This window comes from Myodes glareolus, chromosome 12, assembly GCF_982192425.1.
Source record: "Myodes glareolus chromosome 12, mMyoGla1.1, whole genome shotgun sequence".
Classification (NCBI taxonomy): Eukaryota; Metazoa; Chordata; class Mammalia; order Rodentia; family Cricetidae; genus Myodes; species Myodes glareolus.
This window is the reverse complement of record NC_142037.1, coordinates 20612541-20628894: the sequence shown is the minus strand read 5'-3', so window position 1 is coordinate 20628894 and position 16354 is coordinate 20612541. Positions and strand designations below refer to the sequence as shown.

At 45.0% G+C, this 16354-nt stretch overlaps 2 protein-coding genes across 2 annotated transcripts; both read right to left on the bottom strand.

Moving 5' to 3' along the window:
* Positions 1–483: 483 nt before the first annotated feature.
* On the bottom strand, positions 484–4607 carry LOC148120189 (granzyme C-like). The gene is made up of 5 exons (XM_087912078.1): positions 4450–4607; positions 3240–3390; positions 1761–1896; positions 1340–1600; positions 484–741 (listed from the first exon to the last, which is right to left on the bottom strand). Exons 1-5 carry the CDS (start codon positions 4502–4504, stop codon positions 598–600), a joined length of 747 nt encoding a protein of 248 aa, XP_087768204.1. The 5' UTR covers positions 4505–4607; the 3' UTR covers positions 484–597.
* Positions 4608–11401: 6794 nt separating this feature from the next.
* On the bottom strand, positions 11402–15248 carry LOC148120188 (granzyme C-like). The gene is made up of 5 exons (XM_087912074.1): positions 15118–15248; positions 13911–14061; positions 13322–13457; positions 12903–13163; positions 11402–11658 (listed from the first exon to the last, which is right to left on the bottom strand). Exons 1-5 carry the CDS (start codon positions 15170–15172, stop codon positions 11515–11517), a joined length of 747 nt encoding a protein of 248 aa, XP_087768200.1. The 5' UTR covers positions 15173–15248; the 3' UTR covers positions 11402–11514.
* Between the last annotated feature and the right edge of the window lie 1106 nt (positions 15249–16354).

Here is a 16354-nt window from a genome sequence, read left to right as displayed (position 1 = left end):
AAATATAAAAAAAATTTAAAAAAATTAAAAAAAGAAGGAGATGGTGGAAGCTTGGCCCTGTTTCCAGAAGAGGATATCAAAATGAATTCCAGATGTAAAACAGACCTTTCTGAAATTGCTGTCACTTTAAGGATGAAGATGTGGGACAGAGAAACCCTGCCCTAGAAGGACCATCGACAGTGACCTCAGCTCTGCCTTCATATCTCAAGGACCAATGGTGCTTTGCCTCTCTTTTCTTCCACATGACACACAGGAGGACAAATGTTCACCCGGAGCACCACAAAAAGAGACACCCATGTTCAACTTGGGCCTGTCGGAAGAACGGGCACTGCAGAGTGATACAAGTACAAACAAGGTGTGCAATGGCCATGCCTGAGATTTGGGGCGAGGATGTGGATGGTGCTGGAGAGAGCAGAGAAGAAAAGTAGGGCATTGGTCTGTGAAGTAAAGAGCTGGTCCCTGGGAATCAGCAGGAAGCCAGGCTTTCAATTCTGCAAAGTCGGGTTTATTGATTTGCTGGTTTCTTTTCCTAGGACACTCCTGGACTCAGCTGTAGGGAAGACGGTGAGTCAGCGATGGGTCTGGTTTGTTCTCAAGTTAGCAATGTTTTATCATTTTCTGTATCCAGGATAGGAAACTTGACACTCTGGTGAAGGTTCCTGGTGCTGAGCCATCAGAATAGGCCAAGGACACAATGCCTGCTGCTCTGTTTTTACACACGAGAGGCCCTCCAGAATCCCCCTGTGAATGGAGAAGGGTCAGAGAGGACTGAGCTGTTGTTCAGCCTAGTCCCAGCCTTCCTCTCATGTCAAGGCACCTCTTCAAGGTGTATGAATTGTGTGTTGAGAGAAATGGAGGGCAGGCCTCTGGTCCCTGGGGTTCCAATTCTGATAGTGGACAGTTACAGCACTTCACCTCCCTCCTGAGACCAGCCTCTGCCCTTTCTCCACTGTGATCCACTCAATATGCAGGTGTGTGGGACCCTCAGCTCCAGGTCATTATTTAAGAACATGGGGAAAGGGGAGAGGGCCTGACGTAAGCATGAAGGACCAGAACATTGACAAATGTGGGTGCCTGCTCTGAGGAGACCCATGCTCATGACGACAACACATAGTCCTGGACCTGGGAGTCAGGAGGGCTCTACAAATCCCACTTTATGCCAGCTGCCTTCACCAAGGCTCCTTGTCAGCTCTGAGGCTCGAGTTAGTTACTGTTCCTGCTGTTCCCAGGGAATAAGATAATGACCAATTGGGGAAAGAGTCCCTTGATGTTTGATCCCTAGGTTCCAGATTGCTTTTCTCCTCCCATGGAGCCCAGAGGCAAGGACAATCCAACTTACGTTAAAGGTAGCTCGCTTGATCTTTGGGTCCCCCACACAGATTGCAGTGGCTTTGTTGTAATGACGTGAAAAGCGGGACTCACACTCCTGGTCCTTCTGGACGGTCAGCTCTACCACTTGCAATGTATCTGGAAGTTCGCCCTTCGGAGCCAACTGTCCCCAACCAGCCACATAGCAAACGTCCCCTGGCTTCACATAGACATTCCTCCTGGGCAGCCTGAGAGGCCTCACAGCTTTAGTCCTATTTGCTTTCCTCTCCAGCTATGGGGGAAGAAGCAGGAGAGAGCAGCTCAGCCAGGAAAATGGTAGCCTGGGACCCTTTGAAAGTCAGGATGGCAGGAAGAGAAGGAAGAGAATGAGAGTAGGAGGGGGGGCAATCCCTGCAAAGCAGATCTAAGGGAGTGGTGGGGGCAGTTCTCACCTTTAAGAGCATGATGTCACTGGAGTCGTCCTTGAGATTGTAGTATGGGTGTGGGATGGCTTTAGCCACAGGGATGATCTGCTGGGTCTCCTCTCGGATGCTGATGTTGTGGGCTCCTAGAGTGACTTTCATTGACCTGTAGAGAGCAGAGTGCAGATGGGAGATGTGGAGTGAGAGAGGACACAGTCCAGGAACTGTTAGGCTGGGTGGGCAGGGTGGGGCTCTAGCTGAGATGACCTGAGGAGACAGAATGGCCACAGTGTGTGACCGTCTGCTCTTTCCTTTACAAGAACACTAGACTCCTGGGAACTTGCTCTTGTTTCCAGGCAATACTCCAAAGTTTGCATGTTTGCATTGACTCTTTTTTTTTTAGAAAGTAATTTTATTAAATTATAAAAGTTTCCATTTCCGCCCCTCTTCCCAACACCCTCCCACTCCCCCCACTCCCTCTCCTCCTCCCTCTTCATCCCTAAGGGCAGTCAGGGTTTCCTGCCCTGTGGGAAGTTCAAGTTCCTCCCCACTCCCTCCAGGTCCAGGAAGGTGAGTATCCAAACAGACTGGATCCCCAAAATCCAGTATATGCAGAGGAAACAAGTCCCAGTGTCATTGTCAATGGCTTTTCAGAAAGACTCCGGGCCAGCCACATTCAGAGAATCCGGCCACATTCAGAGAATCTGGTTGGATCACGTCCTCGTTCAGTCACAGTCCAACTGGCCTTGGTAAGCTCTCATTAGATCCGTCCCCTTGTATCAGTGGGTGCCAGGCGGTAGGAAATAGTCAAGAGTCCCAGGTAACGTCGGGTGCATGGGGGAGGGGAGTGGGAGGGTTGTAGGAAGGGGAGATGGTTAGAGAGAAGGGAGTAGGGGAGGATGGGGAAAGCTCGGTGGACCGGGATTGGGGGGGAGGGAGGAAGGATGAATATGGGATCAGGGAAGAATATATTTCAACTAAGGGAGTCATTTTAGGGTTTACAGGAGACTTGGTTATATATGGGATCCCAGGTCCAAGGAGAGATCCCCAGATTGTTCTCTGGACAGAGGAGAGGGTGCCTGAACCGGCCTTGGCCCATAACCATACTGATGAATATTTTGCTTATCACCATAGATCCTTCATCTGGCGATAGAGGGCGATACAGATGGAGACCCACATTGGAGCACCGGACTGAGCCCCCCAAGGTCCAAATGAGGAGCAGAAGGACAAAGAAAATGAAAAAGGAAATCAGGACTGCGAGGGATGCATTGACTCTTAATGTGTACTTTCAATCTCAAACACTGCTGTAGTCTGACCAGTGTAGTTGCTCTCAACTCAACTGTGCTGCTGCCTCTGGACTCTCACCCTCTGACCTCAAAGTTTCCCTAATGACAGACTTCCATTGTCACAGCCCTGTCCTCTAGTGAGTTCTAAAAGGAGCAGCTACAAGCAGAAAGGAGAAACTTGTCTTGGTGTCTCAGAAAACATGGCCTAGCTCCTTCTCCTCACCTTCCCCTGCAGTGAGCAGCTGTCAGCACGAAGTTGTCTTTTACCAGGAAGCCTCCGCAGCTGTGACTTCTGCCATCAACATCCACAAATGCAATAAATGCCATGTAGGGGCGGGAGTGGGGCTTGACCTCATGGCCCCCGATAATCTCCTCTGAAAGAAAGGCAAGAATATGAGGTGTCTGGGAGCAACAGATGAGCTAGGAGGGAAGATTTAGGGAAGGATGATGGGGTGAGATCTACAGTTCCCCAAGACTGTTGTGAACAGAATTCTTTGCACATAGATTGATCTTTGCTGAGTCTGAAGCGTCAGTGCCCTGTTCTGAGAAGGGGTGGGTAAGACTCGTCATCTACCCCATGCTTTACAAATACATGGAGGGACAAACTTCTATCTTCATGAAGCTAGAGGCCAAGGGGATGCTGGGTGGCTCATGTTAATCTTTCTCCGGTAATGGGTCTCCAGACGCATCTGCTGTCTTGATTTCTGCTAATTTTGTCACCTTTTACCCCATGGTCTTTAGAGAGGGATTTTCTAAAATTCTCCTGTTCTGGTGTCCATCATATCCTAGGTTCTCAGTAAATGGGTTAGCTGCATGGAAGAATGATTTTTACTTAGCTGAAGGACTGATTGCTCAGAGCTCAAGGGAATCAGAGCCTATGGGATACTGTAGAATTCAGATGGTATAATGGCAGTAGCTGGGGACCTGCAGAAAGAAGTAGAGGGCCAAGCAAAACTAGATGGCAAAGATAATGGAGTATACAGAACAGGCATCTTGTCACTCTATGCCTCTAGACTTAGTAGCCTGATGGTGGAGATTAATAAATAATGCTGATTATTCATTATTCTTCTTCAACAGTTTCCTTACATCGTTGTTGACTGGTTATAGAAGCTGTCCTGGGTCTGAGCTCTGTTAGAGTTAATGGCATACATTTAGTAACTTTGCATTCTCTGCTACACCTCTATTTTGGGATGTTCCATTCTCTAGGGGACAGAGCAGGGAGAAGTTAGAGCCCACCATGGCCTCTGAAACACCGCTCTTCTTCAGACCTTGTTGAGGATCTAGCCAGTGACAGGCTTCCCGGTCTGGGTTACTCTGGGACCTAAGGTTCAGAAAGCTCCTAGTTCAGTGCAGGAAGTTCCTGACTAGAGCTGGTCAGAGACTACACAGAGGTATTATGGGATGGCACCTCCAGAACAGGGGTGTTCACTCACCTGCACCAGCTCCAAGCAGCAGAAGAAAGGTCAGGAGAATCAGGACTGCTGCCATCTTCCCAGGAAGGCTCTCGGGTTGGAGGAGGGCAGAGTGGACACGGCCCTTGAAGGATGAAGGAGGTGAGCGCTCAGTGACCTCACAGGCCTTTTAAACCTGGGCACCTCTGCTCTGATTGGCTTCATAGCTCAGGCAGTTTCCTGATTGGGGTAAAAATGACACTGTCACTACACTGACATCCTCTGAGCTAATCCTGGATAAAGACCAAGAAAAGAAGGTGTTAAGGTTGTGGTTGAGGAGGGTCTGAGACCCCAGGAAATCCACTGTGCCTGCACTGAGATAAAAGTGTAGCTTTTCTTATCTTTTACATTTTTTTCCATTCTGGTAAGATTTTTTTTTTTAGTTTCTTTGGTTTTTTCTTTCTTCCTTTTCTTTTTTTTTTAAAAAAACATGTTGGTTACACACAATTTACCACAAAACTGCTATAGCACTACATATACACAGACAAAGTTATACAGTACTTATTGAAAGCTGATACTGCACCATATTTGGCGAGGCAGAGTTTCAGTACATCTTCTCATTAACCTCTGGGAGTTCTGATCATACTGAGGAACCATCTATTGGAATACTCCGATGAATTAATCTTCACGCACTCTGACTCTCCTAAACTGCTAGGGTGTCACAGAGAAATCCCTAAAGCAAATGAAACATAGTGACCAATGATCATGTTTAATGTCTTGTTTAATTAAGTATACTAACAGATCACAAAAGCATGTATTGGTTACCTGTTTACTTTGTATTGGCATTCATCTCTCAAGAGGTCGGTAAGACTAGATCAGCACAGACTTCCCTGCTGAGGACTTCAGCAGATTTCCTACAGTGTTGTTTGGATCTTTAATAGATAAACAAGAACCTTGATTAGTCTTGAGTGGTTGTAGAGTGGACCTGATCCAGGAGTGAGACAGACAGGAATCCAGCTCTTGAAGAGGCTGATTACGACTGGAGTTATCTGGGGATCTGAGCTTAGTGTAGGTGATGGACACAGCCATGTGAGATCAGCTCTGGGATTAAGACAGGCTGGCCTTGCCCTAAGAACAGAGGTGTGTTTGTGTGCTGTGCTCAAGCGTGCATACATGTGCATGCATGCCTGCTTGTGTGTGTGTGTGTGTTTAAGCATGCACATCTAGAACAACACCAGAGCACCCTGTGTCCTGTTATCTCTACAACTTTATGTTTTCCTGAGATTTTTTGAACTTACTTTTTTTCATACTTGGTATCCATAGAGGCTTACTTGTCCCAGCAGTTAACTGTAGTCCACATATTAATTGATCTTAATTAATCATGCAGTCCGTGGCTTGAAACTCTGTGTTAATTTTGTGCCACAATGAAGGGAGAACTGTTTTGAGATACACATTACTATACTATATTATAGATATATATGATGTATATTTATTTATGTATATGCTATAACAAAAATTGGTAATTCCTCCCTGAGAAGAAACTATGTATAAATGATACATTATCTGCACGTACAGGTATGCAATCAAATCCTTACAAAATATAATACTCTTAATTATATGGTACCCATGATGAGGGAATCTTTTAAACGCATGAAACGGGCTCCAATTTAGTGATATCTAATAAGTAAGTGAACACAGCTAAGTAGTATTATTTAATTTAGTGTGATTTCATCCTAAAAATTAGGAGAACAGTGTTGGCAAACCCTTTAATGCCAGCACTCAGGAGGCAGAGGCAGACATATCTCTGTGAGTCAGGGCAACCTGGTCCACACAGTGAGTTCCAGGATGCACAGGGCCAGACATAGAAACGCTTTTTCAGGATAGAAAAAAATAACAAATAAATAGCAAACAAACGAAAATAGTGAATGAGGACAACACAACTCTGTGGCCCCTTTGACATTGCTTTGGAAAAACAAATGGACTTGTTAAACACAACTGTCTTGATGGACATAGCTCCAATCTCAGTGAATTCCTGAGATGGGGTGAGATATTTTGGTTCTAATTTTACTGTTACCATTCAGACTGTTGAAAAATTAAAATAAATGTGCTATCAGCCATTATCCCTCTAACTCATTTCAGATTGCTCCATCCCCTTCAGACTCAAGGCCTCTTATTCTTTAATTACCATTCTCTCTCTCTCTTTCTCTCTCTCAACATTCACAGTGATGAAAATAGAAATCCAGCTTACAAAGTCAGTTTATTTTTGCTTGAATTCATATTTCTTTTAGGTCTGACCACTTAGGATTGGATAATCATTGGGGGTCTCATCTTTGCGGAAGACTATTTCTCCCTCTCTCAGCACTTTATAGTTTGTTGCTCTTCATCTTGGGATGGCCCCTGCTATTTCCCCAACCGCTTTGGAAGGTCTACTGGTGTTGTCATTGTTCAGATCTTATTTAAGCAGTCATATTGCTGAATTTCACAGGTGTAGTTCCCTCATCATGTCTAGAGTATATCTGCATCAAGGATTTTAACTATGGATTATGTGTATGTGTCTGTGTTCCGGTTGGGGCATGTGCATGTGAGTACAAACGCCCTTGTAGGCCAGAGGAACTGAGGTTACAAGTGTTATGAGACATTCAACATGGGTGCTCAGAACTGAACTTGGGGCCTCTGCAAGAGCAGTCTCTACCATTAAGACGTCAGAGCCATCTCTCCAGACCTGTTCCTCACAAGTGTGGGTGCTATGAAAATCTGATGGTGTGAATCCAGTGTGTCTGTGAAGGGTGAGCTCTTGTTTCAGAGAAGGTCCTATAAGTATGTATATCCCATGTATGTAGAGAAGGTTCTACAAAAGGCCCATAAATGTCGAGAATGAACATGATTGAAAATATTTTTAGGTTGAAGGGAGGAATGCAGATCTAGGCATTTCCAACTGAAACTCAGCAGGGAACTTTGGCAGATAATATATATGCTGATGAAAATGACCTTGTAATTATACCAAATAGTGATATTATTTCTGGAAATCTTGATATCTCCTTTCATATTTTCTTTCAAATGTAATAGCAAGGTTATGTCACTGTTTACAAACCGGTATTGAGCTGCATTGAAATGCAGTTATTTGCCTTAAATTGAGCTTACTGTAATTCCCCCTTCTTCTGGAGCACTTAGGTATAAAACGTGGTATTGAGAGGTTGGTTTTCCGTTAAAGATGAAATAAACTGTCAAATCTGTAATTTGTAAAGGTCAATTTGTAATTGAGTTTTCATTTCTAAATTCTGGCATAAATACTATTTAAAGCATTGTAAGTAACCTAATAAGTTTTGGTAATGTCCAGAGAATGGCTATCTTACTTCTAAAATGTAAATGATTTCATCATAGTTACCATGAACACTTTCCAGGCCTACCTGGCATTACAGATGATTTAATCCTTTTTCCCTTATGAGACTCAGTACTGGGGAGATTACCCATTTTTAATGATTTTGCATTAAATTAGATCTTAGCTTGTCTTCTTTGACAATATTATATATGTATCCAATGTTTTTTTTGTCATTTTTGCTCAAATTCATCCCCTCTCATCCCTCACAATTCCCAATGAGACAATCTTCTTTTCTCATAAGTTTTCTTGATGACTTCTGCTAGGACACGTCACTAATCATGAGTATCGTGTGATAATTACACTGTCTTCTCTTGATTTTACAAGTTCCTCTTATTTTCTTTTGATTTACATTTTTATTCATTTGATTTGTTCATTCCTTCACTTAGTTTCGAGACAGGGTTTCTCTGTGTATCGCTGGCTCTTATGGAACTTCCTCTGTAGACCAGGCTGTGCTTTACCTCAGAGACCAAGCTGCCTCTGATTCCTCGTACTGGGATTAAAGGCTTTCTCCACCACTGCCAGGCTGGGTCTCTATTTAAACTACCATCGCTGGGCATCAGCAGCAGCTGTACTAGTTAGGCTGATTATGGACAAAGAAAACCACTTTGATATATTTTCCACTGCCCCATACCAAAAAAAAAAGTTATTTAGTGTCTTTCAGTGGTGTTATCTCTTCAATGACGTTAGCTCCATCATCACTACCTGGAACCAAATATCAGGTTGTGCTGTTCTTAGCATCAGCACTGCCATCCATGCCCAAAGAATAAGATTTAACATGAGTGCTTCTGCTCTCCAAAGTTCTTTGAATAGATTATTTCTCTCAATTTCTTCTGTTCTCTTGGTTTTAAAACCAATGAGTTTATTAATAAATATTCCTCACTCCTTAGGGCATATCATAATTGGCACACTATTTGTACACCTCTCAGTGGACTCACTATCAAGAAATGCTTTTTTGGGTTTGTTTTGTTTTATTATTTTAAGTATAACCACATAACCACTTGTCTACCTTTTAACCACAGAGCCTATCTAACCAGCTGTGCTGGGTACTTTCCGTCAAATCGACATAAACTAGAAACACCTGGGAAGAGAAACCCCCAGTTCAAGATTGTGTCCATTAGATAGACTATGGGCATGTTTGTAGAGGTACTTTCTTGGTTGCTAATGGATGAATTTGGGCCTATCCCGCTTTGGATAGGGCTATTCATGGGCAGGAAGTTTTGGGTTGGATAAGAAAGCAGATGAACATGAGCCTGGAAGCACTCCAGCAGGCAGCCTTCCCCCGAGGTTCCTGCCTCTGCTCCTGCTTGAGCTCCTGCCTGCCCTGACTTCCATCAGTGATGTAGTGCAGGTGGGACATGTGAGAAAAATCAACCCTTTCCTGGCCAAGCACTTTGGGAAAATGTTTTATCACAGTAACAGAACATAACTAGAACAGGTGTGACTATCTTTTTACTGTGTGGTGCTTGTGTGTAAACATGTATGTCAATGTATGTGTCCCATGCCTGTCTGAGAGCAGAGGAAGATGTCAAGGTCCTCTACTGTTTTCTGTCTTAGTCTTTGAGATGGGGTCTCTCCCTGAACCTGAACAGACTGTTTCGTTGAGGCTGCTAGCAGCAAGCATCAACAGTCTTCCTGTCTCTGCACTGAGGATGCAGGCACATCAGCCACACTCAACATCTTTTATGTGGGTGCTGGGATCTGAACTCAAATTCTCCTGCTTGTTCAGCTAGTGCTCTTACCCACTGAGCCACACCCTCAGCACCCTGGATTGAAACATAAGTGCTTTTGTTATTGAGAAGACGTCCTTCTCAGTTCCACTGCTCTGTCCTTGTGTCACCATCCTTGACAGCTGCTATGTGAGGTCGCACGGTTTGCATGTAATGCCTTTTCTGTTTCCACCTTTGTGAGCACTCAAAAATTCTCAAATGTTGAATAGAACCTTGTATTTATCTGACAATAAAAAGTAGCTGTCTGCCACCTTTCAGTTGAGTGATCCTCTCTCTTTTTTGAGTTGTATTATTTTCTATTATGGTATTGAAGCCATGCTGCAATTAAAAATAATAATAGATAAGGAACTATATTTATTTTTATTATGAAAATTGAAAAGAAAATAGCAAGATTTGAGTATTTCTACATCTCAGCTGCATATGGAGCATGGAGTGAGAGCTGATTGTAAAACGGTGGCTGGGTCGTGGTGTGTGAGGCAAGATTGTGGTGTGTGTCTCTTAATGAACAAAAAGGAATGCTTACTTGTTTTCCAAATACCATTAAAATCCCATTGTGCTATGGAGATTAAAATTTTATTGATAACGTCTGTTTAGTTTGCTAAGTTACCAGGAGCACATGAGAATAGGGTGGTGCCAGTTTGACTGTCTTCACTTGGAAGAGAAAACACAGACAGCATCACACTGAAGTCAGGCATGTTTCACACTTCCAAGAGCACACGTATATCCATATTGCACAGCATTGGAACATGTTGTCATCAACAAACTTCATGCTCAAGAGCTATAAAATACAGTTACACACACACACACACACACACACACACACACACACACGCACGCACGCACACACACACGGAATAATAACAGAGAGAGAAAAGATTGGTAATGGTGTGAGTCAGTTCCTGCCCCAGCAATGGACTTGCTCCATCAAGGCCATATTTCCTAACATCCTCAAACAACATCATCAATCAGGAACAAGGTGATCAAATACATGAGCCTAGAGGGGACATAGTCACTAAAAACCACCACAGAAAGGTGGCATGGGACACAAATACAGAATAGAAACTCTATATTCCCTAAGTCCACAGAGAATGGTGCTGGCAGATGTCTGACATAGTACAGAATAATGAAGGAATACCAGTGGGGTTCCCCAGCACGAACCAGAAGATCTTGTGTTCTTGTGTCTGGTCTGTGACCCTCAGGGCTTGGTGTACAGTAATGGTCTGGGGAAGCAGAGAAGTTCTGTCTTGCTGAATTGAATTACTTCCCTCCCCAGATACAGAACATCAGTGCAGATGTTAGGGGAGCCTAGTAAACTCTATGCAAACAGTGAGGGCTGGGAGATACTTCCATGGATTAGAAGAATCTCAAGCAGTCTGTGTTTAAGACATATACTGCCTCTGATTCTACTCCAATATGTGCTCAAGGGTGCAAAGCAAGGGGGCTTTGAACACCTTTAAGATAAAGCTGTGGGAGGAGCCCAGGGGTTCCTCTCGAAGGGGAGTCTGAGCATGGGCTCATCTTTTGTACAAGAAGCCACCATGTTACTGGTTGGAGATTAGATGTCATTGAGGTCACTTGCTCAAGGAATCCTAGGCTCAGATCAGGCTCTCTTCTTCAGTGCCCAAGGTGCTTTCCCTCTCCTTTCTTCCATATGACACAGAGGAGGAAAAGAGTTTGCCCTGAGACCCAAGACAAGAGATACACAAGCTCAGCTTTGAACCAGTCAGAAGGGCAGGCATTGCACAGAGGGACAAGTGAAAAGGAGCTGCTCAGTGGCCTTGCCTGAGCTTTGGCCAAGGTGTGTGTCTGGAGTTAGGGTGAGCAAAGAGCTAAAGTGTGATATAGGCTGGCTAGGCACAGAGATGATCCTTGTGAAATGAAACCAGTCTTTTGATTCTGCAAAGAGACCTTTATTGAGATGCTGGTTTCTGTCCTAGGACAATCCTGGACTCTGCCATAAGGAAGATGGTGAGTCAGGGAGGGGTCTGGTTTGCTCTGTAGTTAGCTGCGTTTCATCATTTTCTTTATCCAGGATAGGAAACTTGACACTCTGGTGAAGACACATGGAGCTGAACCATTTTTAGACCCAAAGGACACAATGCCTGCAGCTGCTTTTTTACACACGAGAGGCCCTCCAGAATCCCCCTGTGAAAGGAGAAGGGTCACAGGGTGTAAGTGGAGACCATTCATTTCCTGGCCGCCCAGACCCACATGATTAACACAGAAACTATATTAATTACAATACTCTTTGCCAATAGCTTAGGCGTATTTCTAGCTACACTTATATCTTAAAATAACCCATTTCTATTGATGTTTGTATGACCATGAGGTTGTGGTCTACTGGTGGCTGCCATCTTTCTCCTGTGGCAGCTACATGGTATCTCCCTGACTCTGCCTACTTTCTCTCTATATCTCTGCTCAGATTTGGCTTTACTCTCCTAAGCCAAGAGTCAAAACTGCTTTTGATGCATGATTATTAAAAACACAGACTCAGAAATTTGGGTTCAACCTTAAGATCCAAAAAGGAAAGCAGCCATCCACAGGCTCTTACCTCAACCTTTGTCTGAAATGGAGATCCTACCTCCTGGAATCTCAGAAGGAGACTGCAACTGAGAGTTGTCTCCTCCCATTTAATATTCCTCTCTAGGACTGGGATTAAAGGCGTTCAACACTGGGATTAAAGGTGCGTGTTATTGTGGCTACTGGGATTAAAGGTGTGTGTTACCCTGTCTGTAAGGCTGACCAGTGGAAATGTTTCACACTCATATCTTCAGGCAATCTTTATTTATTAAAATAAAATTAAAATGGCACTACAAGAGGGGACTCAGCAGTTCACCCTAGTCCCAGCCTCCCTCTCACGTCAAGGCTTCTCTTCAAAGTGCACGAATTGTGTGCTCTGCTTGTGGGAGATCGGAGGACAGGCCTGGTATTCCTGGGTTTCTCACTCTGATTATGGACAGGGTTACTGCTTAATCTCCCTTCTGAGCCCTGCCTCTGCCCTTTCTCCACTGTGATCCACTTGCTATGAAGGTGTGTGGGACCCTCAGGTCAAGGCCATTGTTTAAGAGACATCAGGACAGGTGAGTGAGCCTGATATGAGCATGGAGGACCAGACCATTAATAAATGTGGGTGCCTGCTCTGAGAAGACCCCTGCTTGAGGTAATAACACAGGCAGAGCAAAGTTTTCTAAAGCCTGGGCCTGGGAGTCAGTAGGGCTGTGCAGTTTCTGCTTTGTACCATCTGCCTTCACAGCTAGTTACTGTGACTGCTGTTCCCAGGGAGTAGGATCATAATCAGTGGGCAAAGGAGTATGTTGATGTTTGGTCTATAGGTCCCAGATTGCTTTTCCCCTCCCATGTAACCCAGAGAGGAGGACAATCCAACTTACAGCAGAAGCAGTACGATTGATCTTTGGGTCCCCCACACAGATCTGAATGGTTTTGTTGTAACGACGTGGGAAGCGGGACTCACACTCCTGGTCCTTCTGGACAGTCAGCTCTACCTCTTGCAATGTATCTGGGAGTTCACCCTTCGGAGCCAACTGTCCCCAACCAGCCACATAGCACATGTCCCCTGGCTTCACAAGGACCTTGCGCCTGGGCAGGTTGAGGGGTCTCACAGCATTAGTTCTCTTGGCCTTCCTCTCCAGCTGTGAGAGGAAGAGAGAGCAGCTCAGCCAGGAGCCTGCTGGCCTGGGACCCTTTGAGAATCCCAATGGCAGGGAGGGAAGGAACAGAATGAGAGGAGGAGGGGAGGGGCAATCCCTGCAGCAAGCAGAGCTCAGAGAGCTGTGGGGGCAGTTCCCACCTTTAACAGCATGATGTCATTGGAGCGATCCTTACGATTGAAGTCTGGATGTGGGATGGGTACTGCCACAGGAATGATCTGCTGGGTCTTCTCTATGAACGTTATGTTGTGGGCTCCTAGAGTGACTTTCATTGAGCTGTGTAGAGAGCAGAGTGCAGATGGGAGATGTGGAGTGAGAGAGGACACAGTCCAGGGAGCTGTTAGAGGCTTGGTGGGCAGGGTGGGGCTCTAGCTGAGGGGACTTGAAGAGACAGAAGTGTGAAGGTCAGGGTGTGACCTGCTGCTCTTTGCTTCTCAAGGACACTAGACTTCTGAGGGTTCACTTTTGCTTCTAGGCAATACGCAAAGTTTGCATTGACTCTGAAAGTACACTTTCACCCTCAGCTACTGCTTTGGTCTGACCAGTGTAGTTGCTTTCAACCCAATATGCTTCTAGACCTCTCACCCTTTGACCTCAAAGTTTCCCTGTTGTCATCCTTCCATTGTCACAGCCCTGCCCTCTAGTGAGCTCTTACAGGAGCAGCCACAAGTAGAGGATGAAAACTTCTGTTGGGGTCTCAGAAAGCATGGGTCAGCTGCTTCTCCTCACCTTCCCCTGCAGTGAGCAGCTGTCAGCACGAAATTGTCTCGCACCAGGAAGCCTCCGCAGCCACCACTTCTGCCACCATCTTTCACAAATGTAATAAATGCCATGTAGGGGCGGTAGTGGGGCTTGACCTCATGGCCCCCGATGATCTCCTCTGAAAGAAAAGGCTAGAATATGAGGTGTCTTGGAACAGCAGATGAGGTAGGAGGGAAGATCTAGGGAGGGGTGATGGGGTGAGATCTACAGTTCCCCAAGATTGTTGTGGACAGAATTCCTTGCACATAGAATGATCTTTGCTGAGTCTGAAGCCTCAGTGCCCTGTTCTGAGAAGAGGTGGGTAGGACTTGTCCTCCAGCCCATGCTTTACAAATACATGGAGGAACAAACTTCTTTCTTCATGATGCTAGAGACCAAGGGGATACTGGGAGGTTCAATGTTAGTCTTTCTCTGTTAGTGAGTCTCTGGACACCTCTCATGTCTTGATTTCTGCCAGTTCGTCATCTCTTACCCTAAGCTCTTTAGGGAGGGATTTTCTAAAGTTCTCCTATTCTGGTGCCCATAATATCCTAGGTTCTCCATAAAAGCTTCGGCTGCGTGGAAGAATGACTTCTACTTAGCTAGAGGACTGGTGGTTCAGAGCTCATGGAATTCGGGGCTTATGGGACATTGGGAGAGTGTGCTGGCATAAAGGGAATAACTGATGACCTGAAGAAAGAAGTGGAGAAGTCAACCAAAACTGGACTTCAAAGCTAGTGGAGTATGAAATGCGGGTAACTTGTCACCCTGGGCCTCTTTCTTCAACAACCTGAGGGTAGAGGTTACTAAATAAAGGTAATATTCTTGAGCTGGTGGCATGCTCCATGGCAGGGTGGTCATTAAAGCTGTCCTCGGTTGGGGCTCAGGTAAGTTTAATGATTTACCTTTTAGTTTTATTTCGTTCTCTGCTACTTCTCCTTTTAGGGATGATCCACTCCCCAGGTGACACAAAGAGCAGGGAGAAGCTAGTGCCCACCGTGTCCTCTGAGGACACCGCCCTTCTTCAGACCTTGCTGAGGATCTAGCCAGTGACAGGCTAACAGGTCTGGGTTGGTCTGGGACCTGAGGTTCAGAAAGCTCCTGGTTCAGTGCAGGAAGTTCCTGACTAGAGCTGGGCAGAGACTCCACAGGGGTATTATGGGATGGCACCTCCAGAACAGGGGTGTCCACTCACCTGCACCAGCTCCAAGCGGCAGAAGAAAGGTCAGGAGAATCAGGACTGCTGCCATCTTCCCAGGAAGGCTCTCGGGTTGGAGGAGGGCAGAGTGGACACAGCCCTTGAAGGATGAAGGAGGTGAGCGCTCAGTGACCTCACATGTCTTTTAAACCTGTGTACCTCTGCTCTGATTGGCTACAGTACTTAAGGACATTTTCTGTTTTGGGTAAAAATGTCACTGTCACCACATTGACATGAGCTAAACTGGAATAAAGACCAAGAGAGCGGATGGTGTGGAGACTGTGGTTGAGGGGCCCTGAGACCCCAGGAAGTCTGAGGTGACTGCACTGAGCAAAACCATGTCCTTTTTACCTCTTACATCTTTTGTATTCTGGTAAGTTCTTTTTTGTTTTTTTTTCTTTCCATTTTAAATAATACAGACCACCAATTTGCTACTCAACAGTTATAGCACTACAAATACACAGACAAAGTTATACAGTATTTAGTGAGAGTTAGGAAGAGTCATATTTGGCTGGGTGGAGTTTCAGTACATGTTCTCATTAACCTCTTTGACTTCTGATCATACTGTGGAACCATCTGTTGGAATCATTTGATGATTTAATCTTAACTCACTCTGACTCTCTTAAACTGCTAGGGTGTCACATGGAAATCTCAATCTTTTCCCTAAGGCCAACAATCATGACTTACCGTCATATATACTTAAGCACAATAACGAATCACAAATGACATGTATCGGTTACTTGTTTATTATGTATTGGCATTTATCTCTAAACCAGAGATTCAGGATTGTATTTAAAGTTTAATAAGGTAAGGTCATAACTGGTTTCCCTGATGAGGAAGTACTGTTGTGGTACTGTCTACAACATTGCCTAGAATTTACTGTAGATAAACAAGGACCATGTTAAGATCCTGAATGTTTATTTAGTGGACTAGATTAGGAAGTAGAACAGACAGGGTTCCAGCCTTTAAAAGGCTGATATTGACAGGAGTGAGCTGAGGATCTGAGTTTAGAGCACAATGCTGTTAGACCTGTATAAGACCAACTCTTGGAGGTGATACAGGATAGGCTTGGCTTGAGAACAAGGTTGTGTGTGTGTGTGTGTGTGTGTGTGTGTGTGTGTGTCTGTCTGTCTGTCTGTCTGTCTCTCTCTCTCTGTGTGTGTGTGTGTGTGTGTGTGTGTGTGTGTGTGTAAGCATGTACATGCAGATAACCACAGAGCAACAAGGTCCTGCT

What these genes read in the sequence shown, in the direction of transcription:
- LOC148120189 (XM_087912078.1), bottom strand. Translation starts at nt 4,504, where the DNA reads ATGGCAGCAGTCCTGATTCTCCTGACCTTTCTTCTGCTGCTTGGAGCT. An exon ending in GCTGCTTGGAGCTGGTGCAG is followed by an intron (nt 3,391 to 4,449) that starts GTGAGTGAACAC and finishes CCTTTCTTTCAG; the next exon opens with AGGAGATTATCGGGGGCCAT. An exon ending in GCTGCTCACTGCAGGGGAAG is followed by an intron (nt 1,897 to 3,239) that starts GTGAGGAGAAGG and finishes TGCTCTCTACAG; the next exon opens with GTCAATGAAAGTCACTCTAG.
- LOC148120188 (XM_087912074.1), bottom strand. Translation starts at nt 15,172, where the DNA reads ATGGCAGCAGTCCTGATTCTCCTGACCTTTCTTCTGCCGCTTGGAGCT. An exon ending in GCCGCTTGGAGCTGGTGCAG is followed by an intron (nt 14,062 to 15,117) that starts GTGAGTGGACAC and finishes CTTTTCTTTCAG; the next exon opens with AGGAGATCATCGGGGGCCAT. An exon ending in ATGACATCATGCTGTTAAAG is followed by an intron (nt 13,164 to 13,321) that starts GTGGGAACTGCC and finishes TTCCTCTCACAG; the next exon opens with CTGGAGAGGAAGGCCAAGAG.